General features: G+C 49.6%; 8 protein-coding genes across 10 annotated transcripts; 3 read left to right on the forward strand and 5 right to left on the reverse strand.

Moving 5' to 3' along the window:
• Positions 1–50: 50 nt before the first annotated feature.
• On the reverse strand, positions 51–13,280 carry PPTG_14722 (hypothetical protein; the record flags this gene model as incomplete). Its single annotated transcript, XM_008911225.1, has 3 exons — positions 51–279; positions 348–529; positions 594–13,280. 3 exons carry the CDS (start codon positions 13,278–13,280, stop codon positions 147–149), a joined length of 13,002 nt encoding a protein of 4,333 aa, XP_008909473.1. The 3' UTR covers positions 51–146.
• Positions 13,281–13,397: 117 nt separating this feature from the next.
• PPTG_14723 (hypothetical protein) lies at positions 13,398–16,346 on the forward strand (the record flags this gene model as incomplete). Its single annotated transcript, XM_008911226.1, has 3 exons — positions 13,398–15,419; positions 15,479–15,652; positions 15,712–16,346. The coding sequence occupies 3 exons, from the start codon at positions 13,398–13,400 to the stop codon at positions 16,099–16,101; spliced, it is 2,586 nt and encodes an 861-aa protein (XP_008909474.1). The 3' UTR covers positions 16,102–16,346.
• Positions 15,523–16,894, reverse strand: PPTG_14724 (hypothetical protein). Its single transcript, XM_008911227.1, has 2 exons — positions 16,473–16,894; positions 15,523–16,395 (listed from the first exon to the last, which is right to left on the reverse strand). The coding sequence occupies exons 1-2, from the start codon at positions 16,690–16,692 to the stop codon at positions 16,262–16,264; spliced, it is 354 nt and encodes a 117-aa protein (XP_008909475.1). The 5' UTR covers positions 16,693–16,894; the 3' UTR covers positions 15,523–16,261.
• An 83-nt stretch (positions 16,895–16,977) lies between these two features.
• Positions 16,978–18,160, forward strand: PPTG_14725 (hypothetical protein). The gene has a single exon (XM_008911228.1). It carries the CDS (start codon positions 17,127–17,129, stop codon positions 18,036–18,038), a length of 912 nt encoding a protein of 303 aa, XP_008909476.1. The 5' UTR covers positions 16,978–17,126; the 3' UTR covers positions 18,039–18,160.
• Positions 18,155–19,386, reverse strand: PPTG_14726. Of its 2 annotated transcripts, XM_008911230.1 has the most exons (6): positions 19,222–19,353; positions 19,049–19,150; positions 18,862–18,987; positions 18,703–18,801; positions 18,433–18,636; positions 18,155–18,367 (listed from the first exon to the last, which is right to left on the reverse strand). In XM_008911230.1, exons 1-6 carry the CDS (start codon positions 19,351–19,353, stop codon positions 18,299–18,301), a joined length of 732 nt encoding a protein of 243 aa, XP_008909478.1. In that variant the 3' UTR covers positions 18,155–18,298. The 2 variants fall into 2 exon arrangements, with proteins under 2 accessions (XP_008909478.1, XP_008909477.1); XM_008911229.1 differs by having other exon boundaries at positions 18,703–18,987; positions 19,222–19,386.
• Positions 19,387–19,418: 32 nt separating this feature from the next.
• Positions 19,419–19,942, reverse strand: PPTG_23529 (hypothetical protein). The gene has a single exon (XM_008911231.1). The coding sequence runs from the start codon at positions 19,856–19,858 to the stop codon at positions 19,547–19,549; it is 312 nt and encodes a 103-aa protein (XP_008909479.1). The 5' UTR covers positions 19,859–19,942; the 3' UTR covers positions 19,419–19,546.
• A 208-nt stretch (positions 19,943–20,150) lies between these two features.
• PPTG_14728 (hypothetical protein) lies at positions 20,151–22,137 on the forward strand (the record flags this gene model as incomplete). Its single annotated transcript, XM_008911232.1, has 3 exons — positions 20,151–20,321; positions 20,387–20,809; positions 21,031–22,137. The coding sequence occupies 3 exons, from the start codon at positions 20,151–20,153 to the stop codon at positions 22,135–22,137; spliced, it is 1,701 nt and encodes a 566-aa protein (XP_008909480.1).
• A 168-nt stretch (positions 22,138–22,305) lies between these two features.
• Positions 22,306–25,098, reverse strand: PPTG_14729 (the record flags this gene model as incomplete). Of its 2 annotated transcripts, XM_008911234.1 has the most annotated exons (9): positions 22,421–22,477; positions 22,566–22,741; positions 22,805–22,940; positions 23,008–23,298; positions 23,370–23,465; positions 23,526–23,716; positions 23,778–23,895; positions 23,965–24,126; positions 24,193–25,098. In XM_008911234.1, the coding sequence occupies 9 exons, from the start codon at positions 25,096–25,098 to the stop codon at positions 22,421–22,423; spliced, it is 2,133 nt and encodes a 710-aa protein (XP_008909482.1). The 2 variants fall into 2 exon arrangements, with proteins under 2 accessions (XP_008909481.1, XP_008909482.1); XM_008911233.1 differs by having other exon boundaries at positions 22,306–22,477; positions 22,566–22,940.
• Between the last annotated feature and the right edge of the window lie 38 nt (positions 25,099–25,136).

The following is a 25,136-nucleotide window of genomic DNA, read 5'->3' on the forward strand; positions in this document are numbered from 1 at the left end:
TTCTGTGTGAAGGAGAAAGAGAAGAATAGAGACTTTCTGTTTGCATCGCTGGCGAGAAATTCTGTCAGCAAGTTTGCAATGTATTTAGAGTAGTCCGTGTAATGATGTATACGTGCACTAAGATCTTCATAGCCCTCTCCTATTATCTAGTCATCCAATTGGGACAGCATGGCCACGCCACGTGCGACCCAATGTGCCTCCGGTCTGCTTGTTGGCAAGCGGATGAAGCAGATGAAGTTCGTCGAGTGGCCCGTAGTTGATAGTGTACCTCGTCGCTCGCTGAAAAAAGAAATCCACTTTAGATATCTTCAATTGAAAAAAAGGCAAGACAAGCTACCCGATCGCACCTTGTTTTGTAGACTGGACACGAGTACGAGCTGCGTTTACTCATTTCGGTCTTCTTTACCGGTTGGAATAATAGCACCGGTGCCAGAGAAAACAGTACCTTTGGATCTGATTCCCCCAATTCGTGCGTTGATTTATCCCATTTCGCACCTTCAAGGAACAACCCGCGCACATACACGCCGTCCTGACCAAAAACACAAATTCGTGAGTTTCCCATTGCCACCACGGGTTATCATTTGCAATCGTACCTTTGGTGGTTGCGCGTAGTCATTCCTTGGCATCGGTTCGTGGTCGAACCCCAATTGATCAATTGGCAGAGTATATTTCCGGGCATAGTTCTGGCTGGCACCAGTCAAGAACGCTTGTGTGAAAAAGAAACCCGAGATCCAAAACACGACCGGAGGCTTTTCCAACAGCCACTTGTTGAAGAACGCAATGCGCTCCAACAAGTCCGTCACGTAGCTACCAAGTGGCTTCAGCGAAGGATACGACTTGGACGCCCACAGCGCTGGAATTTTGCCATAAAACAAGCTCTTGGACACATTTTCAAGCTCAGCCGACATGACCACGAGGCCCTTCAGCGCCTTTTGCAAACTCTCAAGACTCGACCGGATAGTTGACATTAGGTTGTTGAAGCGTACCAGTTCTTGGCAGAGCACCGTGTTCATGGACTCGTCCCATCGCACTGGGTATCGAATTTGCGCAACTTCCATATCAAAGTTCGGCGGTAAACGTGATAAAATATCATTTGCCACAACTTCGACGAGTTCTTCTTGGGATGATCCGCTACTACCTTCACTCCCACCACCCGAACTTTGAGTAAGTAGCACATCGCGACAAAGCTTGGCTGTTGCATTTTGGTCTTTAGTGATCGTAGCGTTATCGTGCAGTCCAAATACTCCAGGAGGAGCCACTAAAGGCAAACCTTCAATGAATTTTAGGTACGATTCGTACTCGCCATCAGGTGGTATCGTGTATAATCCTTGCTCATCGAACGCATAGTCCTCTTTGAACACGTCCAAGCAGTAGAATTTACCCAGAACAGACATGAGTGTACGTCGATCCTTGTCATCCGTCACACGTCCACCGTAATTACACTCTCCGGTGCAATAATTCAAAGCGCGCAGTGGTAATTGAACGTTCTCATCAATAAACATGGCCAATTGACGAATACTGATACTCAGGTCGGACTCGTTGAATTCATACTGAATGTTCCAGCCCAAAGGACCAAATTGACGGCGCTCACGCACCAAAGCGTGAAAAAAGCACAGCGAATAAAGCAGTACACGGAACTCCGTGCCTTTGACCACCGATTCCAGGAACCCTTTCTCACCTATCGGGTCGGACATGTACGAGCCCATGAGGTTTGCACGAAGACCTTGCGGAGGTTCGTTTGTCATCTTAACACCATTTTGCAGCACTGCAGCAGGGAAAACATCGGACGGGTACGTAGTGCACCACAGTCGGAAATCTGGGTGTGTGTTGTCGAGCTTGATATCTTCAGCGATCTTCTCCATCACAGGCATCCAACTTGGCGCTAAGTGGCAATTCTGCAACACAACCCACGAACCAGCTTCACGAGCACGTACGATCATCCGTTCAGCAATGGGACCTTGACCTTGACCAAGTGAAATCGTCTCTGCCTTCTGTCGAAGTGAGTCTGCAAACTTAAGCACTGAGCTGATCGGATCGGATCCTGGAGACAAGATAAACACCAAAGGCGACGACACGCTACTGTCCGAGTAAGAGAGCGCCAAATCGAATTGAGGAGGCTTGACGAACTTTTCACCCATTTCTTTGACTAAGAACTGCTGGATTCCAACGACGAGAAGGTCAGGACGGATACATCGTAGACCCAGGAGTCGACGAAACTCACTAACTTTCCCCAACACACCAGGGAAAAGAAGGGTATGACCGACAGGGCTATCGTACACAGCCTTCCATTGGTCTTCGTTATCGATGAAGTCCTCGATGATGCCTTGGAAAGCAGGTAGAGCGCTCAGTCGTGAGAATTCTGCCCACTGTTTGTCACTCAGCCAAAGCTTTGCTGGATTTGGAGGCGGTTCCGAGAGAGCTACACCTCCAGTGAGCAAGAAATACCATTCACTGCTCTCAATGTCGTGCTTCCCTTGTTTGATGGAGATACACAGCAGGAAGGAGAACATGAGCTTATCTTTCTCCAACAAGGAGCGGCAGATATTGCGATAAAGTGAGTAAGTGAAATGAGCGTCAAGGTTGAGCAGACGCTGAGTGAGATCTGGTGATCGATCGCTGTTCTGAATGCTGGCGATGAACAAGTTGATGAACCAGGAGAGCGAGTACTGATAGACTGGCTCAATGTTCGCAAGTTGGTCGATGCAGAAGAATAACACTTGACTTGAATAAGCCACAGGTTTGTAGCCTTGTCTAACTGTATCGATCTCCAATTCGGTCTTTTCGGCAACTTGTTGCTCTTTTTTGATCTCATCTGCGACTTGTTTACTCTGGTTCATTGTGTTGATGGCATCTTCGTCCTCGAGAATATTTCCTTGTGATGACGACAAAATGTTCAAAATCTTGTCTTCAATTTCCTTGAGTAGTCCCTTGTTTCGTGCATTCTGAACAATCAATTTGTTCTTCTGTTCTTCCAGATCTGGTCGCTCTTGAGCAACGACGATACCCAAAAGTTGATCTTCCAGACCATGTGGTGTGATCATAAAGTTTAAAAGCGTCACCTTCACCGACACCTCTGGCAAATAGTGTGGGTTACGATACTTGGTCGTAATGTAGAAACGGAAACTTTCGGCGTATTCAACAGTCGAATCACCCAGTCGGATACATGTCACCCCACCCTGCTTGAACGTCTGCTTTAGTAGCAATGGCTCGAGTGATGGATCAAGTTCTTCACCGACATTTTCCAGTAATACTGGAGTGCCAAACTGTACCGAATTTTCGAGCGTTCGCATGTAGTCGGTATCTGTGAGTTTAATCACCGTCATTTGGTTATCTTTCTCCATGTTACGAATCCACTTATTGGCTTGGCCCTGTGGATCAATCATTAGAGGCCATCGACGTGAATTGAAGACGATGATACCGTTATCAACAGAGAAGCCGTCAGTCGGGAGTCCGTCGATATTCCACTTTCGAATTTGAACAGCGTCACCAAGTGACCCATTGAGAGATGGGAAATCGCTGCAAGGAATATCAAGCTGCTTGCAACGTGCCACCCAGTCGTGCACGGCATCGTGTCGGTATAACGACGTAAACGGCCCGAGATACGCCACCACTCCGGCCGATACCAGCACGTCTCCTGTCAATCTGCTGTATTGAACCGCTAGCTGTTCCGCAAACTCTGTCCAACGGGTCTTCTCACCTCCAAGACTTTCAATCAACGTCGACGCTCGGACGAGCTTTTTACCTGTAAGATCCACCTGGTACTCAAGATTTTCCTTTTGCTTAGTCGCAAAGTCAAATTGCCGCTGCAATTCTGCTAAACCGTCCTCCACTTGTTTCAACTGGGACAATTTTTCGTTAAGCTTTTGCATCACTTCGGCGAGTTGTGCTTCGGCTACTCTTAGTGCCTCACGTTTAGGTGCAACAACCTTGGAGACGTTATCATACAAAGCCATCGCGTGGACCCATTTACACAGCCCTGCGGCTGCTTTCGAGGCCTTCTCTGCCTTTTCTGGACTAAAATTCTCGTCAGCGATATACTTACTGACAACAATTTTCATGGTTTTAGGATCAAGATTGTCCTTGTCGAATTTCTTGAGCGTCGTGATAAAAGTCGGGTCACTCAGCATTTTCTGTGAAGGACCCCAGTAGTCCATGATACGCTTTGACGGGTCTTGTGGGTCTGGAATACGAGCTGGTTTAATGCCAAGCATGACGCAGACACCTTCACACACGAGCTTCACGCCTGCAGGCGGGTTACTCATTGCTTTTACTTCGTTGATCTCACTTGGTTTGATAGTATCCAGAGCCTTTAGAGCCTCTTCCAATGCTGGAATGGCTTCCGCTAAATCTGCCTCGACACTAGCCTTCTGCTGTTCACACTCCGCTTTAGAAGCGTCAGCCACCGCAACGTCAGCTTGGACTTCACTACGTTGTACTTCGACTCCAGGGAGCTTCGCTTTGATCTCCTCCATCAGAATATCTGTGTCTTTCTTCGACTGATCAAGTACTGGCTGCAAGTCTTCCAACTCTTTCCGCATCACCGCCACATTGTTTTCTGCAAAGTTGATCTTCTCCAAACCAACAACGTACCGATTACGTGCGCCTTGTACAGCTTCGCGTCGACGTGCAAGGAAACCCTTGAACGCCACGATAAGCTCAAGATACGACGTTGGTGTCACGTAGTTCTGACGCCGCAGATTCTTCAAGAATTTATCTGAAAGCTCCATCACGCTCACGTGGAAATATTGACAAGTGTCTACAATGGCTTTGCGGACATTTGCGCTATCCATTTCGACATCAGCTAAGAATTTCTCAGCCACAGCCACGAGAGCATCAGACGGCCACGCAGTGAACCAGTCAATGGTACAGCAGTTAATAAGTGAAGGGAACTTCCGCAGTCGGTCTCTAAAGGCATCGCCGATAGGGGAACACGCCAGTACAATGTGCAAGTTACTACGCACGCGCTGTAGGAAAAACGCGTACAGTTGTGTTTGATTCATATTGTCCCCCACTGCTTTGCCGAATTTTTCCTTGACGTGCGGACGGACAGCTTCACATATACCCACACGCTCATCGTACGGGAACAAATTCGGGATTTCTCCTGAATTTAACATGTTATTGATATCCTCCACGAATCCATCGTATTTGATCTGGGTATCACTGAACAAGAACACCAGCGGTCTTGCACCAGTGCCAGCCATACGTAAGACATCTTTCATGTCTTCGCGCCACTCGATCATCGTATAATTCTTCGAGATCTCGATCTGCTTGATCTCAAAGTCGACAATAAACGCAGACAACCGCGTAAGACTTTGCCGTCCACTGCCACCCACACCGACAAGAAGTGCGTTACCACCAGGCATGTTGAGTACGCGAACAATACGGGACAAATGCTCAATGGCGAACAAGAACATGACCAGATTCATTGGCTTTCGACTGACTCCATTGTACTCCGTCAAGTACCCATCAAGACATTGAATGAGTTGTGCAATACCGTCAAAATCAGAGTCCAGACGAACGTCCACTTCCTTGTAGAGTCTCGGACTTGCATCAGGATCAATATAGTCCCCAAAGAAGAGATTTCGCATGTCAACAGCTGTAACGGGGCCTTCTCGACCGCGTTTGAGACTTGCGAAAACTTTGTCGAAATTTGTTGCAAAGTGTTTAATGGTGATTTTCTTCTGAACTTCATTGAACCACTCGCGATCCTCATCGTCGATCAAACGGTCACCGATCACTCGAAGCGATTCGTGCACCCACAGCTTCACTAAGCTATTGGCATTAAACTGGTCGTTTGGTACTACCAGCATAATTCCTTGGACGATTCGAGAGAAATCTCGTAGATTGAATGTATAATGAGACTTCTTAGGAGTGGGAAGGAGCGACATCATGGCGGATTGATACAGCTCGAGAGTGGCAGAAACCACGGCTTCTGAGAGTCGTTTAACCTCCGGAATAAATGGATTCGAACCAAAGTACCAGTCCAGAATCGTGGTGAAGATACGAGTTAGTGTAGCATCATCAAATTCAGAAATACACAGCAGATTGAAGTGGCGAAGCAAGCGAGGGGTGACGTTATTCCTTCCACCACCTGGTGGTCCCATAGCCGCAAGTACAATAGTGTCGACAATCTTACGCCAGGACATTTCCTTGAGATCGTAGTATCCCTCGCTATCGATAAGTTGTCGGACCAATTCGATCGGTGGTTGAGCACCATACGTTTCCACCAGCGGCATGTTGAGATCATCGACGAAAACGATAGCGTTCTTGCCTAATGGTGGACCGAACACTCCCTTACGGCGTTTATCGAGCTTACCGTCAATGATATTCTGCGTCATATTAGCTGACGTTTTTGCCGAGAATGACAGCATGATGACTGAATTTTGGTCTTGTGGTAGTACCTCACTCAAAATCGAGGTCATATAACAAGATTTTCCTGTTCCTGTTGGACCACAAACTAATACTTTCCTCTTGTTCGTCACAAGAAGCTGCACTAGATATTCCAACTGAGCAGTGAAGATTGTAGGTACGACGATCTGATTGAACGGCGTATTGGGCTGGATAACGTACGGCTTGAGCATTTCTTCCCACTTGAACCATTTGTTCTCTTCGATGTTAAAGTAGTAGTCATGTAAGTTACCTTTAGCAGGCACTGGAAGTGCTAGAGTGTACGTATTTTTCCCGTCTTCAAAGGCTGGTTTCTCCCACTTGCGAACTTGAAGTGCTCGACTTACAACGATGTATTTGCTCTCCAGCGACTGAATATTCTCCATGATAGAGCGTACGAAGTCGCAAAACTTGATTCTACCTTCTGCGCTGATACTCTCACCTACAGACCACGTAAGGGAAAACATGAAGAGCGCTTCAATCGCGGCTTTTTTCTTCGACGCTGTGTCTTTCGGAAGCTTACACAGTTGTGCCTCGAAGATGTGGATAAGACTCTGCACCAGGTTCGTATCCACAGTCGGGGAGAGCTCAACCAGCTCTTTTCGAACAAACGCAATGCAGGGCTCAACAAGCCACGAGAACAGGAAGTAGATGAGGTTTCGCTGCTCGCTGTTGATTTCAAATGGTCCGAAAGGGGTGTCCTTGCTGCCTTCCACCACTGTGATCGAGTCCAGCCACGAATTGAGCACTGGGATCCAACCTAATTGCTCGGGTTCCATGTAAATCATACCACAACGAGAAACTGTGGCAGGAGAAGCGACCAGCAAATCCATGGGTTCGAACATCATGCTCATAACTGAACTCATAGCGATAATCTCTCCACTCATCAAGCACAATTTGCGGTTATCGTCGAGCACAGTGTTCATGTTTTCAATCCAAACCGCATCAACTGGACCGTCAAACATCAGCCATTTGCGATCCGGCGAAGGATTATTCGCTAGATTCCGGTAGTTGATGGCAAGTACACCGTCATTCCATTCGTGAGAGACGGCATCGAATTGGCCATACAGCTGTCCCATTGTCACCGATTTCGGGTTAATCACGGAGACAATAACGTTGGTATAGCGAGAATCATTCGGAAATTTTTGGTGCAAATGGGCTAATACTTCGGACAGCACTCTCCATGAACACGTCTTGCCTGAGAACGGCATTCCTACGACCATAAATCCGTGACGAACGATCATCATTTCGTAGATTTGAATCACCTTTTCCACAAAGTTAGGGACGGGTTGTAGGTTCATTTGTTTGCAGACATGGTTGATTGAATTGAGCATGTCCCGTCGATCAGGAGGATCAATCGTTACGCCAGGGAAGAGATCGGATACGATACCATTGAATAAAGGCACATCGGGCGACAGGAACTTGGGCAAGTTGACATCAATAATCGATCGCAGAACTAGTGTATCTTCTCGCAAATGGCCCTCAGCTCGCTTTAAGTTGCCGGCAGCTCGAAGCACAGCCATAACAGCTCTCATTCCGTAGTCATAGTGAGACTGTGAGGACAACTGCTCCGAGCACAGCGTGTATGTGGTCGTGATCTTCTTGGACAACGCACTTGCGTCCATATACCCGTAAGAATACAGCATAATTTCGGCAATCATCGCATAATCTGGGACCATCATCGCCACCGTACGGAACAAAACTTTCAAGTTATCCGGCAGTTCTGCTCGTCCTGCATATCCAGGGTTCATCGTAATGAAAGGACAGCACGTAGGATTAAGTCGCAGCTCTGTACCTTCAAAAATGAAGGTGGTAAGATGCTGAGCCTTGGCCAATTGAATACAGAGAATCTGTTGAGCAATAACCGAAAGCACCTCCAATTGAATACGGTTGAACTCGTCAAAACAGGCCCATGCGCCTGAACTCGCGAGACCTTTGAAAAATTTCCCCATTGCAAGATAATCGAGTCCATCTGAGCAATTCGTTACCACGCACTGAATTGCAATCGCTTTTGCAAGATCCTTGGTCGTTTCTGTCTTGCCTGTTCCAGCAGGACCCTCAGGCGCACCTCCAAGATTCAAGTGAATAGCTCCTGTTAGAGTTCGGTAGCATCTATCTGTAAGCGGGGTGATCACTAAACGCATACTGTTTCCGAGGTATTCGAATGCGTAGAGTGCAAGCGTGTTGATCATTCGACATTCAAGAGTATGAGGCTTCCCAGTTGTCGCTGAGACTCCGCCTTGGATCCAGTAGTATCGCAATTGGGCAAGCCAATCGAAGTCCATTTTATCCGTGATTTTCAGATCGACCAGCTCTGCGATTGTATCTCGGTTGTGCACGTCCATGACTACAAGAGCTCCCAGTGTGATGCGAATAAGCTTCGGTAGTTCGCCACGAACCATTTCAACTGTTCGCTTCAGTTCAGTCCTCAGTACTTCCAAGTGATCATGTAGTGCATTAGGGTCTTTGGCACAACTGTTGAGTGCTTTTTCGCTGTGTTGCGTCCACATTGTCTGGTTAACAGCCAGCACCACTTGGCCTGGCCATTGTTGCACCCACTCCAAGCGATCTTTTGTCGGATAATCCATAATCGATCCGTCTAAATGCAACGCTACACTCTTCTTCATAGTCATCTCAACTTCTTCCAGCCACACTTCGACATTTCCTCCAGAATTGTTCGGATTGATAAGATTTTGAGAGATTTTCTCGTACCTGAACGGCACCTTTTCCATCTCGGGACTAAGCATGGCAGTGATATCCAAGTTGGCCTGGAACTCAAGCTGGGAGATCCCATCAAATGCCTTCTTTAGGTGTGGTTGTACACGTAGCGGGTCCTTCGTTTCAGCGAGAATCTCAAGTAATTCGTCGTTCGACAAGAAGAAGAAGCGCGGGAAGTACAGCCTCTTGGTTTCCAGATAATCATTCAGACCTTTCTGGATTGTATCCAAGTCTGAATTCGACTGCTGCAGACTTGGAAGCAAGTCACTGCGCTCCGCCACCGTTAAAACAGCAGGAGAGGCCACGGTTTCTTGCATATTTCGGCGCCAATTCGAGTCAACTTTTCGGAATAGCGCACCTTCGACAGGCATCTGCCGCATGATATCATCAGAGCTGAAAATTGGCTCCAAGTACAGCCACGTTGCCTGTACCTTGATCCAGTTATCCATGATGTCTTGTATACATATGAGCATCTTTTCCCACTTGCTGATCCGTTCGAAGTACGGCTTGTTGTATCGACTGCCTCGCATGGATTGGGTCTTGACGATTTGGTCATCGATAATTTGCTGGATTTCATCAGTCGAGCACAGAATGGAAGTGCCTGTCGACCGATACTCCTTCGTAGAGAAGTTAACACCCACCCACTCCGTCTCCATCTTGTCGAGGGCTTTCTCAAGTGAGTATTCCTTCGAAGCACTGACACACGTTTCTTCGATCGCGCTCGTATGTCGGTGCAAACCGAGTTCTATCATCTGGTTTATATTCGATCCTTCGTGAACTTGGACCTCAATTCCAGTGATACGCTCGATTTCCTCCCAATGTCGCTCACGGATTCCGGGAGTACACAGCAATACCATCAATGGAATGATATTATCTAGCATATCATCCAGCGTTTTCTTCACTTCTTGGGCCATCGTGATAGCCACAGCGTACACGTCGGTGTTCTTTTCGCATTCCTTGATAATCTTCACGATAGTGCGACGAAGTTGGTCACAGTCACGTTCGATCTCTTCTGCATTCACGGTTGCTAACGGAGCCTCGCGACTAAATGTCACCTTCTCCATCGTTTGAGAAATCGTCGTCCATAATTTCTCAATGGGGCCAAGCATGTCGTATAGGTCCGTCAATGCTGTCTGGTTATTCGTAACACTCATGCCGAGCATCGTTTCCTGCTCTTTAATGGATTCGGCCTCAGTCTCAGCGTCTTCTAGAGACTTTCGACCAGCCTCGATACGCTTTAGAATGTTTTCTGAGTCGGCGAGATTCGCGTAATCCCGCATCTTCTCAATACGACGTTGTAAAGATGAAAACTGTGTGGTGAGCTGTTCCTGACGGCCTTCCACAATCAGTTCCAATTCATGTTGTCGCTTGGTCTGAAGCTCCATACTTTTACGTTGAAATCCTTTGATATTTTCTGGCCATCGGAAGGTATTAAAGAAAAGCTGAATCTCTTCGCGGGACATCTGAAAGTCAAAGTCTTTTAGAAACTGGACACAGCGACACACGTCTTCGTAGAGTTTGGTGTTCAGTGCATCAATGAGATCAATGCTGGTGACATAGAACTTGTCCAACGCTTTGAGCTCGAAAGAATCCAATGGCTCAGTAACGAGTTTCGCTCCAATTTGCTCATATTCTGCAATCATCGAGCTCATCTGCTTGGTGTTGTCTGATGATACTTTACTTAGAATTTTGTTTGCGTGGGATTTGATCTTGTTCACGAGCTTGACTTTGACATCAGTGCAGGAGATTGCTAAGAGCTTGAAGCTGTATTTATCAAAGATTTCGTCCTTGACACGAATTTCCAAGTTCTTTAGCTCATTAAGCTCACTTCGATAGTTTATGAGAATATCGCTGGCAGTAGGAGGCTCTGGACCGTGCAGTAACTTGTCACTTGATTCAATCAATGTCTCGAGTTTGGCTTCATATTCCCCACTTATGAGGTAGTCGTAAGGCTGGAAAAGAGCAAGAATCTCTGTCGGATCGTGCATATGCTCAGCAATGAGCTCTGCCAACTTGTTTTTTGCCTTCACGACGAAAGTATCGTCCAGTGTCATTGTGCTCGGTCCGAGAGTAGCTGAGCTGCGAAGCTTGGGAGGGATTTTCGTTTGGCCGTCGATTCGAGGAAAGCTGTGCGAAGATTCCACGATGATATCCACACAGGATGCGATTTTCTCGCGTAGAGCACTAGGAGAAGGTTCAATGAAGAAGCCGTCCTGCGTTCGAATGGTTCCATCGCTCGTGATAGTGCAATCCACCGCAAGCAGCAAAGCAGACTCACCATTGAAAGTCGGACAGGAGAATCGCCGAATAAAGCCAACAAAAGTGTTCACTGAAGTTTCAACTGATTCTCTCAAGTTTCTCGCCATCAAGACTGCCGCTGCATCAAGAACACCAGAGAAATTCTGATACATTGTCGCTTCTGGGTCTTCTGGGTTAACGTTTGGGCTAATCTGTCGATTCGCTTGAGGTTTCTGAACCAGCCCTTCAAACTCCATTCGATCTCGTAAAAGTTTGTTATGATCTGAAGAGGTTCTCGATGGATCAGCCTTGGATTTAGATGGCGAAGCACGTTTACTCTGAGCAGCTTTCACCGCTCCTGTTACTCCAAGAACCACCGTACCATCCGCTGCATTTGAGCCACTCCGAACGCTATAGTAACGCAATTGAAGTGCACACTCATTCACTCTCTTCGCTGCTGCTGTAATCCAGCACGTTTTCAAGCAATCCTTGACAAGATCCGCACGTTTAGAGATTGCGTCCACGAAATGGTCCACTGTTTTAGGTAACGTGGCTCGAAACTCACGACTATGGACATCAACGAAAAGAATGGTTGAAAAAGTCGCTCCTCCTCCAGTTGGCGACATCTCCCATTCCGGTGGAGGAGTTTCCATGATCCACTGCTCCTGAAGAGCAAACGTCACTGGATTAATAGCAAACAAGTTCTGTTGGATTCGACTTCGGGCCACTTCCGCTCGATCACTGTCGACTCCAGTTTGGCGAAGTACACGCCAAGCATCAGACTGGTACGTCTCGTCGGTCCACCATTTCTGCTCAGCCTGTAAGAACGGGGGGTAGATGTTCATTTTCAAGCACGTGTTAGCATCGAGTAGATCGTATGACAGCATACTACGCGCTACAGTCTCGTAGTATTCAGCATAGACCTCCTGGAAGATATCGGCGATCATTGCTTCACTTCGCTCATCAAATTCCTGTAAACCTAGAGCATCCAGTCCAGTTGGAGGAGGGACTTGCAAGCGTCTAAGAATGCGATGAGGACGCTCAGACGCCATCGGTACTGTTCTCGCTGCAGCGAGATACAAGTCCACTTGCTTCCAATAAGCTTCCATAGTCTTGACGTAGCGTCGCTTCTCCAGTTCAAACGTTCGAGGAGTAGCCTGTACAGGCTCTAGCAATGTCTTACTCGTCTTTTCATGAACATGAATAGAAAACTTTGATCGCGACTTGGGGCTTCGAAGAGAAGGTTTTGTAGGTGATGGAGAACGGAAGATACCTTGACTGTTTTCCACGTGTCGGGCATATGCTCTGGATCCATCGACAAACACACTAAGCTCTTCATTTTCAGTGTTATCTGATCGTTCTTCTCGAGGTGAAACAGAAGTTTCTTCTTGCGTAAAACGAAAAGACGATTGGGATTTGGAAGGAGATGTAAGTGCCGGACACATTGCCATAGGTCTTGTCGAAGATGAACGTAATGATGACTTTGTTAAACTCACTGGTGTATGAGCTTCTCGTTTTGTAAAGCTGGAGATCCTTTCGAGCGTAAGAGTTCGAGCTGACTGCGTGTAGTACGCTCCGATTCGGTCGCTTAGTCGGTAGTATCCCCGGTCCTCGACACTCGCCGCTACCTTCTCACCGGGTCGATACGACGCCTGCAACAACTTCCTCTGCTTTCGTGGTGGTTCACCTCTTGAAACAGGACCCATTAGTCCGCCCAATGGTCCCATGGTCTCCAGCATTTCGTCTTGAGGTCCTTCAAGTCGGTTGATTCGTCTTTCGGATCGTGCACTGGGAACTTGATCCGTAAGATCTCGGACGTCGCAGTTGCGGGTGTTAATGGCACATTGAAGCATCTTCAACCGTGCCAACCGTACGGGGCTCCGCTTGGGCGAGCCCCGCACCACATTTTGGGACGACAAGTCCTCCTCGCCTTTCATGTGCTCGATCTTGGACCAAAATGACGACTAGCCGCCTCCGTTTTGCTTAGAAGGGACGCTGGCAAATTGGGAAGAACCCCTGGTAACTATTGTTGCATACGATCCTCTAGCGCTCCTATGGTGCTGGATATGGGAGCTGATGCCAAAGATGCCAGCGATGGCGCGGACGACAACTTGGACGAGCGCCAAGACGTCGTGACTCAGTCTGACGAGGACGCAGCGATTGCAGCAAGACAATTCACCATGGCGGGTGTGGTAAGTACCAAGCAGCGACGTCTTGTAGACGACACGGTGGATGCGACGGAGATGCCGTCGTATGGTAGCAACACCCCAAAGGAGCAGCTTTGTCTCGAGTACATTGCAGGTTTCCAGCGACAATTCGAACGCATGTTCCCTACGCGACGATCGCTGTATCTACATCCGCCCAACGAGAAAGGGGTGCCAAAGTTTGTCTGTACTACGATTCGACCGACGTTGCTACCGTATCGTGATCTGTATGACTGCCACACATTAGCTCGCTTCTTGGCGGGTATTGTCGAGTACGAACCCTTGGCAAACCCGACGATCCCACCGGTGTGTCTCCCGTCACCGTCATTTACACTGAAGTGGAGGTCTGGAGACAGCTTTGACTTGGCCACACTGCTCGTATCGTTCTTAATAGGAGCAGGATACGATGCATACGTCGTGAATGGTATTGCGCCTAAGTGGTTATGTCTACTGGATCAAAGTAAAGCCCCGTTACCGGTTCTGCCTGTCGAGGAAGCATTGAACAAAGCTCATGAACGCGAAATGGCCATCGATTCTTCTAAAACGGCGGATATCAGAACTACTAGTGACGTGAAGTTGGTAAGTCGTACGACGTTTACGAGCAAATATTTGGAAAAGCAGGAGTTGGAGGAGAAGGAACGACTGGAAAAGTCACGTCGAGTATTGGATTTGGGCAATAGTGACAATGATGAGGACGAGGATCCTCTAGAGGGGAAGCGTGCTCACGCGTGGGTCCTCATTCGCGCTGGTAAGCGTGAAGTATCGGAGCATTTTTACCTCGAGCCTTCTACTGGACGAAGCTATTCGCTGAAAGACTCGCCCTACACCTGCATCGAGAGTGCCTGGAACCATGAAAACTACTGGGTCAACATGCAGCAGCAACCGGTGCATCTTACTCTGTTCGATTTGTCCAATCCAACCGACTGGGAGTACGTTTTCCTGTCTGCTGCAGAGCGGAAGTCGGCGAAAGAAGCTGATCAAGGTGCAAAAGGGGGTGTCGATCTCTCTGACGATCTCAAGATGTTGAGTACCGAAGGTGACGATCAGCATGGCGAAGATGCTGCAGACGACGACTTAATCCTCGATATTCCTCCGTCGTGGGTGACCAAGCTTCACATTGACCGTGCAACATACAAGAAACGGTTTGTTAAGGATTGCCAGCATGTCACGCTCTACCATCGCGCTAAAGTGGAAGAATTCGCTGAGAATACCCACGAGCAGGGCTTGATCGCACGTGTTACGCTTTTCCGTGACGTTGGTTGCACTTTACCCATCGAAATTCGCGAATACTTCAAGAACAGGAAGGACCGACTCGAGTCTCGTATCCGTTTTCCATTTGAAGGCAAATTTGAAGAGCGCTTCACACCAGGGAGAATCCCAGAGGCGCTGAAATCACGCACCGAATGGATCGGATATCGCCGCGAGTTTCAATTCTACACGAGTGCCCGGCCTGATGGTCTAGTGAAACGCGAAGAGGAGATTCAAAAGCGAGTTTTAGAGCACTTCGATGGACGTGACGACTTCCTCATTTTCCGGTCCGTGACACTCGCTACAGACAAGGACGAAGTGGACGCGAAGAATCCCTACATTTTGCCTGGGGGCCCTGGAGGTGAACTTGCCATCAAGAAGATGAAGGAGAAATTTGCACGAAATCCAGCGCTTGAAGCTGATGAAGATCAGCGCAAACGAGCGTATAATGTTCACGAAGGATCTATTCGAGTTTACTTCCATTATGCCACAGGTAAAATCACAGCGGGGTCACGTGTGTATTTCAAAGCTCCCAATGTCCCGGTCGAGGTCGTGATGGCCGATCCAAACGCGAAAAAGCCAAAGCTTTCCGTGCTTGAAAACGAACTCCGAGCGTCTCTGCAGGTAACAACAACGTTTGATCTGTGGTATTAGTGAAATCTGCTTATTTTGTGTTGCCTCAGATGGAGAAAGATTGCTACAGTGCAGTTCGCCACTCTGATATTGAGACTCAAGATATTCTAAAAATCCGAAAGCGAGAGGAAATGGCAATTGCGTTGGAAACGAGCTTCTTCGACAGCAACGAGGACGAGGCACAAGCCAATGACAAAGAATACGCCAAGGAGCTCGACAAGAACGTACGTCTCCTGAATGGGATTGCAATCACGGCAATGATCTCATCTTTTGATCCTTACAGGCAAAGAGCGAGGTGGACTATCTCAGTCCATTCCTGCAGAGCGTTCACTCAACGGGAGGAAACCTGTCAAAGGAAGACGCCCAAACTGTGCGCGACCTTTGCCTACGCAACTTGAAGGAGCGTCTGCTTGAGCGCGCTAATATAATCCAAGGGCGTCTGGACAAGGAGAACACACTGCTAGCCAAGCGCCAAGCTGCATTCCAGCGTAGCCAGCGCGAGCACGATCAGGGTACAGATGACGAGTTTGAGCGCTTCTGTAGTGAGACCATGTTCCGCATTCAGATCCTGGAGCAGCGACTGGCTAGCCATGAGGAGACTGCATTGCACAAATACGCCGAGATGGACAAGCGTCTGCACAGCGACCCGCGTCTGCGTGTGCTGCATCGATAGACGAGACTGTTGGAGTAGTTCCTTGTCGATTTATTCGCGTTACACGTGGAGACAGAGTGGCAGGGACGTCAATACACTATCAAAGATACCTAACACAGCCCTTTCACGCTCCTTGTGAACGCTCAGACCGACTCCCAACGGGCGTGGAGGCAGTAGACACTTAGTAGTCCTCGTCTCCGCCGAACATGTCCATGCCACCGCCCATGTCGACTTCCTCCTCCTCTTCAACGGCCTTCTCCTCCGTCTTGGCGGGGGCGGCGTCACCAGCGGCAGCGCCAGCAGCAGGGGCGGCACCTGCAATAAAAAACAAGATTATCAGTATTTACTGCGATTGTCTGCCAACAGTGATAATCAAAGAGTGATGGTCGTACCAGCTGAGGGGCCAGCAAGGAACTTCTCGACGTCCAGGCCACGGCCCAGCAGGTCGGCGAAGAGCGGGGCCACGTAGGCAGCCACGTCGTTGCCCGAGGCCTCGAAAGTCTTGGTCAGAGCATCGGCAGTGACCTCGACACCGGCGTCGAAGAGCGCCAGAACGGCCAGAGAGGCGGCGAACTCGTCGCGCTGGGTCTTGCTGAGGTCGGCGAAGGACATGGTTGCGTCAGGAAAGATAGAACTGAATCGGTTTAAGCTCGGTAGCGGAAGTCAGTCTGCCAGCAGCTTTGGCGGCAAATTGGTCGCAAATGACTGGTCCTCCTAGGGCGGCCGAATATCAGCCAGTAGGAAAACTTTAAAAACTCAAGGTTGCACAATGTGTACAGAACCTGAAATAGGTATCAACAAGTGGCTTGGTGCAACATGCAAAACCGCTTCAACTTAAAAATGGCGACGCGGGGTATTGTTGATGCATTTTCCCGAGGCTAGGGGCATGTGTGTGCGAGTACCATTGCGAGCTCTCCCTCGACATTTGTCCAGATGGCAATGACCTTAAGAGATACGCAGAGCCAGCGATCGTTGCAGAGCTGGAAAGCTGCAATCCAGTGGCATTTACCAGATTGCGCCTAGTGCAGAACTTGAGTTTTCCATCGATGGTGGCTGTACGGAAGAGCGGAGACGTTACCGTCATGTTTTCATCCGGCGCCTCATTAGCTGAGAGCTATCACCGGTCAGTCGATAACCTCCAATCTCGCTCTGCTCCATCGACGCCAATGGGATTCGGACGACGCGCCATTGTCGGCAAACGCGTACGCGAACTCGCTGATATTCCCCGTGCTGCTGGTCTCCGGGATATAAAAGTTGAAGTGAGTGTGGCTCATACCAAAAGCAAGCTGAAGGCTCGGTTCTTCGTCGAGATGAAGCGTGACAAAACCATGCCTCGCCAAAATTGGGGCTTTGGCGTGTCACTCTTGGACGTGCGCAAGTTCGAGTTGCAAATGAATCATCTCGTCAAGAAACACTATAGAGCGAATGGACAAGGCGAACAGAATGGGATCAAAAAGTGTTGCGGCATGTGCATACAACTGAAGGAGGAAATGCGTGAATGGTCGGCTGTGAAGCGATGGAGCGCAATGAACCCGGGGCACAAGCAGCGGAAGTGTGACACCATCAAACTCTTCTTTGCGAAACTCTTCGAGATGCTTAGCGAACATGCGCAATGGATGCACGAATGCGAAGCGCTGCGCGAAATCCTGCGCTTGACCGAAGAGATGACTGAAATGCAGTATCCCCACGACGCAGATGCCGTGGACGTTATTCGATCGCTACGTCGTGTTGATATCAACGATGGAGGACAAGACACGAATTGCACGATCTGCATGGCCAAGATTGATCGGTTACCGGAGGAATCGACTGAACGAGGACGCGTCTGTGGAGTGGAGCTGTCCTGTGGACATCGTTTCCATGACACGTGCATTTGCATGTGGCTCCATGCCCGCTTGGACTGCCCCGTATGTCGCGGGCATATATCTGCGCCGCTTTCTTCGCCCAGACGTATTTTGTAGGATCTCGAGGTTTGCACAAAGTAAAATAAATTCTTGGCCGGATCTAGTTGATGATGGTTTACGAGTAGTCTCGAGGAGCTTCCACCGCCTTCAACCCAAAACAATGAACCATAGCTCATCAGATGCCCCTGTTCGAACATATCAAGGTAGCTGTTACTGTGATGAAATGAGAAGCTAAGCAACGTTAGGCATTCATTTCAGGAGGTGCGTAGGTGTACGGCACGAGGTTGGTGGAGAACCAACATGTGTGAGCGTTTGGTTCACTCTAATAACTGGATCGCGCCTGTATTGTTGCGCAGCTCCGCGAAGTGGAGTGCATCTTCGCCAAACTGACGCATATGATTAAAATGTCAGGCCGACTAACATAAGACAGCGAAGAATGACGCACACGTACCGAGTTCTTCAGCGTGGTGTCGGCACCGTGCTTTCGCAAGTATTCGATGACCTCTGTTTGGTTCTTCTTGGCAGCTACAATTAGCGGGGAGTATCCTTGCTCGTCCAAAGCGTTGACATCAGATCCAGCTTCCACAAGTAGCCGAACAACTTCCAAGTTCGGCGTTTCACTGTAGCACGCATGGTGCAGTGGAATGGATCCATTCTGCAGCATCGTCAAGTAACTCTCAGTGCACGGTATCAACGAACAAGACGATACGAGCTCACTTACGACATTCTTAATGGAGGGCATTGCACCAGCCTGTAACAAATTGGAGACGCAACCTGGACTTCCCGTTCGAGCTGCGTTGTGCAGTGGAGTGTTTCCAAACTTCAAACGTAGAACATAGAAATTAAGCAGCGTATCCCCAAGGTAAGCGCTAGTTCTTACTTGGTTTTGCAAATTCAAGAGATCGGCAGCGTTGTCTCCTGATTTCTCAAGCACCTTGTTCAGAACAAACTGCATGATATTTGGATCGCCTGCAAAAGCAGCCTCATGTAGTGGGCTATTACGATCCTGCATTCAAATAGCAACTTGTCAGCAGTTGACACGATTCAAGTGTCTCCGAATGGCGTACGGGAGTCTTGACCACTCCAAGCTCAGCGTCAGCGTTTAGCAGAATCTGTACGATCTCTTGGTGGCCGTGGGAAATGGCAGCTATAAGCGGCGTAGCCCCATACTGCGGAAGACACAATAATTCCGGTCAACCTCTTCAGTCAACCAAACACCCGATTTGTGTCATTTCCTGACCGACTGCGAGCACTGCCAATTAATGTCAACTTCCGGGTCTTGCAGCAGACGTGAGACTGCCTGTACGTCACCTGTCTCGCACACCCGAAAGAGCTCCTCTGTTGGCTTAGAGACGGCTCGATTCGCACTCATCGTCCTTCAGTCTTTAAATGCTTTGCAACTCGTGGAATATCTTTGTAGAGTTGCATGAAGGGTCGCTAAAGTTAACCACACCCATGAAATGCATTGATGTCAACGGCATCCTAGTCAACTTTGGAGATTAAGGTGAGTGGCATTTCCGAATTATCGCGGACTGGGACGCGTCCACACCCAGAAAGATGCGAATTCAAGTGCTATTTATGCTGCAGGCTATGACTACTGCTGTAGGCGGCACAGCGAACTGCGATGGCTTCACCCAGCTACGCTTCACTCTCAACACCAACGAGGGTGGCCTGGCTGATGCATTGAGAGAATGCATCGCGCCGCTTCTGTTCACGACTGTCAAGTGGCTTCCAGCCGACCAAGCGCGCGAATTATGCGACCAAAATGCCTGTAAGCGCGCCGTGCAGCAGCTGAAGCAGCTCCCGTCGTGCACGTGGAACAGCGAGATTCCCTCGGGCAGCGACGCCAACACGCTGTCTATCGCGCAGCAGGTCATGCGCGACTGCGGCACGTGAGCTTCAACTTCTGCTGAACCTCTTTAGTTAAATCAAGGCGGCCATGGAGATCTGTTTAATCGAATAACTGAAGTCGAATATTTGTTTTCGTTTCCTTACATTTCTTCAGTTCTACGTGTGTTAGCTATTATATATTGTTCTTCACAATAAAAGTGCTGTTTCTTTTAAATAGCCAAATATGCATTATCACAGGTTTTGATAGTGACTGCCACGGGGCGGCGGCCAGTGGTGGACGAAGGAGCAGATAGATAGATCAAGCTTCAGACGAGCATCATGGCCGGCCGTGGACGAGAGCTCACGCTGCCAGCGTGGATGAAGAAGCAGCAGGAGGCAGGACCTGCACAGCCTCTGGCCCCGCCGCGTAGTGCATACCCTCCTCCTCACCAGCAGCCGCAGCCGCAGCGAATGCCCCCTCCAGCGTCGTCTCAGTTCGCCGACGCACCGGTATAAGGCATTACCACGTACTAACCTTCAATTACAACTATACTTACGTAACTTATACCCTATAGGAGATCTCAAATGGCAGCTCCAATCCCGCAGATCCCGCGGACGATCGCCACCGCAGTTCCCGCCGTAGTCATCGTAGTCGTTCGGGCTCGTCGCACCGCCGAGACCGCAGCCGTAGCAGGGAGAGACGCTCCTCGCGCCATCGTTCGTCCCGTGACCGTCGCAGCCGCAGTCGGGAGCGCGAACGCCGTCGCTCCCGTGACCATTCGGAGCGCCGTTCGTCCAGACGCAGCCGCTCGCGCTCGTCGACGCGCATAGTCCGTCGCCGCAAGAAATCCAACTTTGACGTGCGCCCGCCCGGAGTCACTGAGGAGAACGCCGCCGCCTATGCAGCCCAAGCCATTTTGCAGCAGAATATGGCTGCACTCTCGGGCTCAGTCGGCCCAGCGTCTTTCGGAGCACCGCCAAACCCGACGCCTACTGGGGTGAGTCAACGTTTGTCCAACTTTTTTTTTGCCGACACGGAGCACGGCTACCAACAGCACGGAAAGATACAACGGCTGACACGATGTCGTTGTGTGTGCGTTGTCCGTTGTCTGTCCGTCGGCAGCTCTGCACTGTCCAGGAGTGGCGCTGGATTTCGAGCGCGATTCTCTCGCATGTCCTCTAACTGGTTATTTTTTCGTGTTGTTTTCCTCTCATTTAGAATGTTCCGGCAGCGCCGATGTACTCGCATTCGCACGCCGGCCCGGGCTACGGTTTCTCCTCCGGTATGTCGCAGCAGACGCGTCATGCTCGTCGACTGTATGTCGGTGGCATCGGTGAGATCTCAGAGGCAGAGATCACCGCGTTCTTTAACGACGTCATTGACCGTGCGTTGGGCGAGAAGCAGGAAGGAGGCTCCGTGGTGTCGGTGTACATCAACCGCGAGCGTCACTTCGCCTTTGTGGAACTGCGTTCCATTGAGCTTACGACGGCTTGTATGAACCTGGACGGTGTGTCGTACAATGGACAGCCACTGAAGATCCGCCGTCCTAACGACTATAACCCGGCTACTGTTCCGAAGGACCTGGGACCGATCCCGCAGCTTAATCTGGCTGCTTTGGGCATTGTGTCCACCACTGTGAGCGATGGTCCGGGTAAGATTTTCATTGGCGGCCTGCCGTATCATCTCAATGAGGAACAGGTGAAGGAGCTGCTACAAGCGTTCGGTCCGCTGCGATCGTTCCACCTTGTGAAGGAGCTGAGCTCCAATCTGTCGAAGGGCTACGGATTCTGCGAGTACATGGACATCAACGTGACAGATGCTGCGTGCCTTGGACTAAACGACATGCGACTTGGTGACAAGACGCTGACAGTGCGCCGAGCGATGTCGCAAGAGAACGCGAAGGCTGTTGCCAGCGCTGCAGGTACAGTGAACACGGGCCTGGAAATGGGACTAGACCCGTCGCTTGCTGCGATGCAGGCGATGAGCATGGCAGGTATCCCCAGTGTACCGCTCGGTACGCCCTCTCGTGTGATCGTGCTGCTCAACATGGTGACACCGGAGGAACTTGAGGATGAAGAAGAGTATGCTGACATTCTAGACGACATCAAGGGTGAGTGCGAGCGCTTCGGAGCTGTTCCGTCGTTATTGCTGCCGCGCCCGCGTGATGGGATCCCCAGTGCTGTCGGTAAGGTCTACGTTGAGTTTGGCGATGTGCAGTCAGCCCAGGCTGCGGCCACGGAGCTTCATGGCCGTGGCTTCTCAAACAGAACGGTGGCCGTTGAATTCATGGACGAGGGCAAATATGCGCGTCGGCAGCTTGCTTAGTCGTGTATGTTGAAGGTATTCAGTAAGGTTTGCGCCACTTGTTGCGCGTGAAGCGATTCAACTGATAAAGAACAAGGGAAAGCCTTGTTATCATGGCCAACCTGGCAAGATCTTCGGCATTTACAGAGACGTGCGTACGTACTGCATGTACGTGCTTTTCACTGGGACCCCTTGCATATTACTTCGATAATAAATGCGTGTGGCTTCTTTTCCTTTCCGTGTCATTTTAGCAGCAACATGCACACACTACGAGGGCATAAATAAGGATGATCCAAGCCAGCCTTCACTGGGTTTCGTCAATTACAAACTGCTGTGCCAGCGAGTAGCCAAGCTCCACGGCCTGCAAATTTTACGATCCAAGATATACGTCCGAGCTGGAGTAAGTTTGCCGTAGTCATCTTCCGGTACACGCAGTCAAGTCAACGCACCTTTTGAAAATGGGCTTGTGCTGCATCTACATTGCGTGCGACGCCTTTTCCATATGATAGAAGGCATCCCAGGTTGAAGTGGGCGTGCGGGCTATTCAGATCTGCAGCGGTACGATAGCACTCGGCAGCTTTCCGAAAATTCAAGTCACAGCCGTCACCTTCTTCGTACATGAGACCTGCTCGTAACACGTCAGAATTGCGCGTCAATAGTGGAATGTGTGCTAGAACTGGAACCGTACCCAGGGCGTTCAAGGCTTCTGCATCGCCGGCGTTTGCAGCGATCGTGTAGAATCGATGTGCCTTCCATTTATCAGCTTTGCAGCCTATAGCCGAGTAGTACATCGTGGCTACACGCTTTGCGGCTTTCGTGTGGGGCTACAAAGTCACAATTAGTGAAGTGTTTGGAAAGTTTGGTGCAGCATTATTCCGAGTTCAAGCTTACTGTTGCTGCTGTGGCAGCTTTTGAGTAGAAGCGAAGGGCAGCAGATTGATCTCGAAGTAGCGATGATGCCTCGAGCATTTTTCCAAGTGCGTAGTACGCATCAGTATGTCCCCCATGGCCAGCGCTCAAGAGTAAACGGAGCGCTTCGTCGTGAGACTCCTCGCGGTCTCGAAATTGCGCAGATAAAGACGGCGTATTTGATGATGTCATTGCTCCGTTTTCTTGTGGCACTTGGGCTAGAAATAAACTTGCAAGTCGCGTCATGGCCACGCTACTACCAGCGTCTGCAGCCTGAAACAAGAAGTCGTCAAGTTAGCAAGAGCACAATATGGTGAACATTCCAACAATTGAGGACGACATACGCTCTGCAGAAATGCCATTCCGCGCTCCACATCTTGCTTTACTCCATTTCCTGTCGTGTACAGCAAGCCTAACCGTGTTTGGGCACTGGAATCGCTCTAATTGCGAAGAGCAAGAGTTCAGATGATGTACCAGCTACACAAGTGTCTGGAACATACCTTGGCAGCTGCACGGTGCAGGAAATGAACGGCTTTAACAATATCCTGCTGAAGCTGCGTGCCAACAAGAAAAAGACGCCCGAGGCTGGACTCGGCCCCTGTATGATCCTGGTCGGCAGCTTTCATGTACCACGTGACCGCTCCGCTTTCGTTTGGCTCACATCCACCTTTTCCGGTCTCGTGGAAAACACCTATGCATCGAGAGTATAGTTGAGTATGACTACCAAGTATTTATATTGCGACGGACTTTACCTAGCTCGTATTGGGCATCGCGATGACCTTGCCCCGCTGCCTGGCTAAAACGAACCCGAGCGAGGGAGAAGAACTTGTCCGATTGCTTTAGGTCTTTCAAATGCGCTGCTTTCTCGCACTGACGTTGAGGATAGCGCGTCAGAATACGACCAAGTTGAATTGAGTGAAAGAACGCATGGACTGTTACCATCAAGAGACCCAATTGATGACATGCTTCAGTATCACCCGCTGACGATGCAAGTTCAAACCATTTTTCAGCGACTAGCAAGTCTTTCTCCGTTCCGTTCCCAGCAAAATACATTTGACCCAAGCACGTCATTGCCACTGCACAACCGAGATTAGCAGCTTGCTGTATAAGCATCATGATGTTAGACTGCGTGGTGTGTCGTCGAGAAAATGCGTGATTAAGACTTACCGTGTAGAGTTCGAAAGCTTTACGCAGATCTTTGGCGACTCCGTGTCCAAAGAAATATTGATGAGCTTCCAAGCAAACCTCGTCCCCTGATGGAGCGGCTGCTTCCTCTGGTTCTGGAGTTGTGGGTGGTTGGAGTGGTAAATCAATTCCTGATCGTCGAGCTACTGCCATGGATAGCTCCATGAAGAGCGACGTGTAGTACGAGTTGATCTCCTGAAAGGCAAATGTCACCTCGCGCTTAAATGTTCGATTCAGCATGAACTTCGCGGTGCGCAATCGCTCCGCAATAGCAGAAACTTGAGTCAGTGAAGCTGAAAAGTTCTGCAAGGCTACTGAAACGCCTTCGTTAGCTGCATGCTCCACGAATTCCATCTCGTATGCTGCGAATTCATCCTGTGCCTTGCCTAGTAACCCTCGCAGCTCGCCGCCAAGCCGCACTGCTAGCAATTTGCGGGGATCGACGCTATCCAACTGTGTTACCAGTTTCTCCAGGATTTCTCTCACATTATCCACGAAGCTCCGTCCTGGTTTGTCTCCGGACTCCGATCTGGTTCGATCTTCAGTCTCGATTGACGCGGATTCCTGTTCAGATTTTGACTCTCGATTTCTCGATTGCTGTTGATTCTCTTCCGATGGCTGTGAATCACTCGTCTGAGCTCGTTTAATGATTCCGAACACAGTTCGCATGCTCCCATTGGTTTCTCCCGTTGCAGACATGGGGCTTTTGACATTAACAGGAGATTGTTTCTTCAACCGCGCAGCATTTGACGCAGTCACAACATTCTTCGCAACAGCGAAAAGCAGCTTTGGCTCACGTGTCTTCGTAGTTGACACGACGTCAGTTTTCTTGACAGCAGCATCCTCCTGACCCGTCACAGTTTCGCTAGCTGTGTCAGTCGGCGACATGATGGTCGGTGTTAAACCAGGCAATGATGCCGCGGGAC

This window comes from Phytophthora parasitica (genome assembly GCF_000247585.1).
Source record: "Phytophthora parasitica INRA-310 unplaced genomic scaffold supercont2.41, whole genome shotgun sequence".
In the NCBI taxonomy this organism is placed as follows: Eukaryota; Oomycota; class Peronosporomycetes; order Peronosporales; family Peronosporaceae; genus Phytophthora; species Phytophthora nicotianae.

Bases quoted from the DNA above. Each gene is read 5' to 3' on its own strand.
- PPTG_23529 (XM_008911231.1), bottom strand. From the start codon at position 19,858: ATGACCTGCTGCGCGATAGACAGCGTGTTGGCGTCGCTGCCCGAGGGA.
- PPTG_14725 (XM_008911228.1), top strand. From the start codon at position 17,127: ATGGTGGCTGTACGGAAGAGCGGAGACGTTACCGTCATGTTTTCATCC.
- PPTG_14726 (XM_008911229.1), bottom strand. From the start codon at position 19,353: ATGAGTGCGAATCGAGCCGTCTCTAAGCCAACAGAGGAGCTCTTTCGG. The intron at 18,988-19,048 runs GTACGCCATTCG...ATTTGAATGCAG, and splicing joins TTGGAGTGGTCAAGACTCCC to GATCGTAATAGCCCACTACA. The intron at 18,637-18,702 runs GTAAGTGAGCTC...ACGATGCTGCAG, and splicing joins TGCCCTCCATTAAGAATGTC to AATGGATCCATTCCACTGCA.
- PPTG_14724 (XM_008911227.1), bottom strand. From the start codon at position 16,692: ATGTCCTTCGCCGACCTCAGCAAGACCCAGCGCGACGAGTTCGCCGCC. The intron at 16,396-16,472 runs GTACGACCATCA...TTTTTATTGCAG, and splicing joins CCTTGCTGGCCCCTCAGCTG to GTGCCGCCCCTGCTGCTGGC.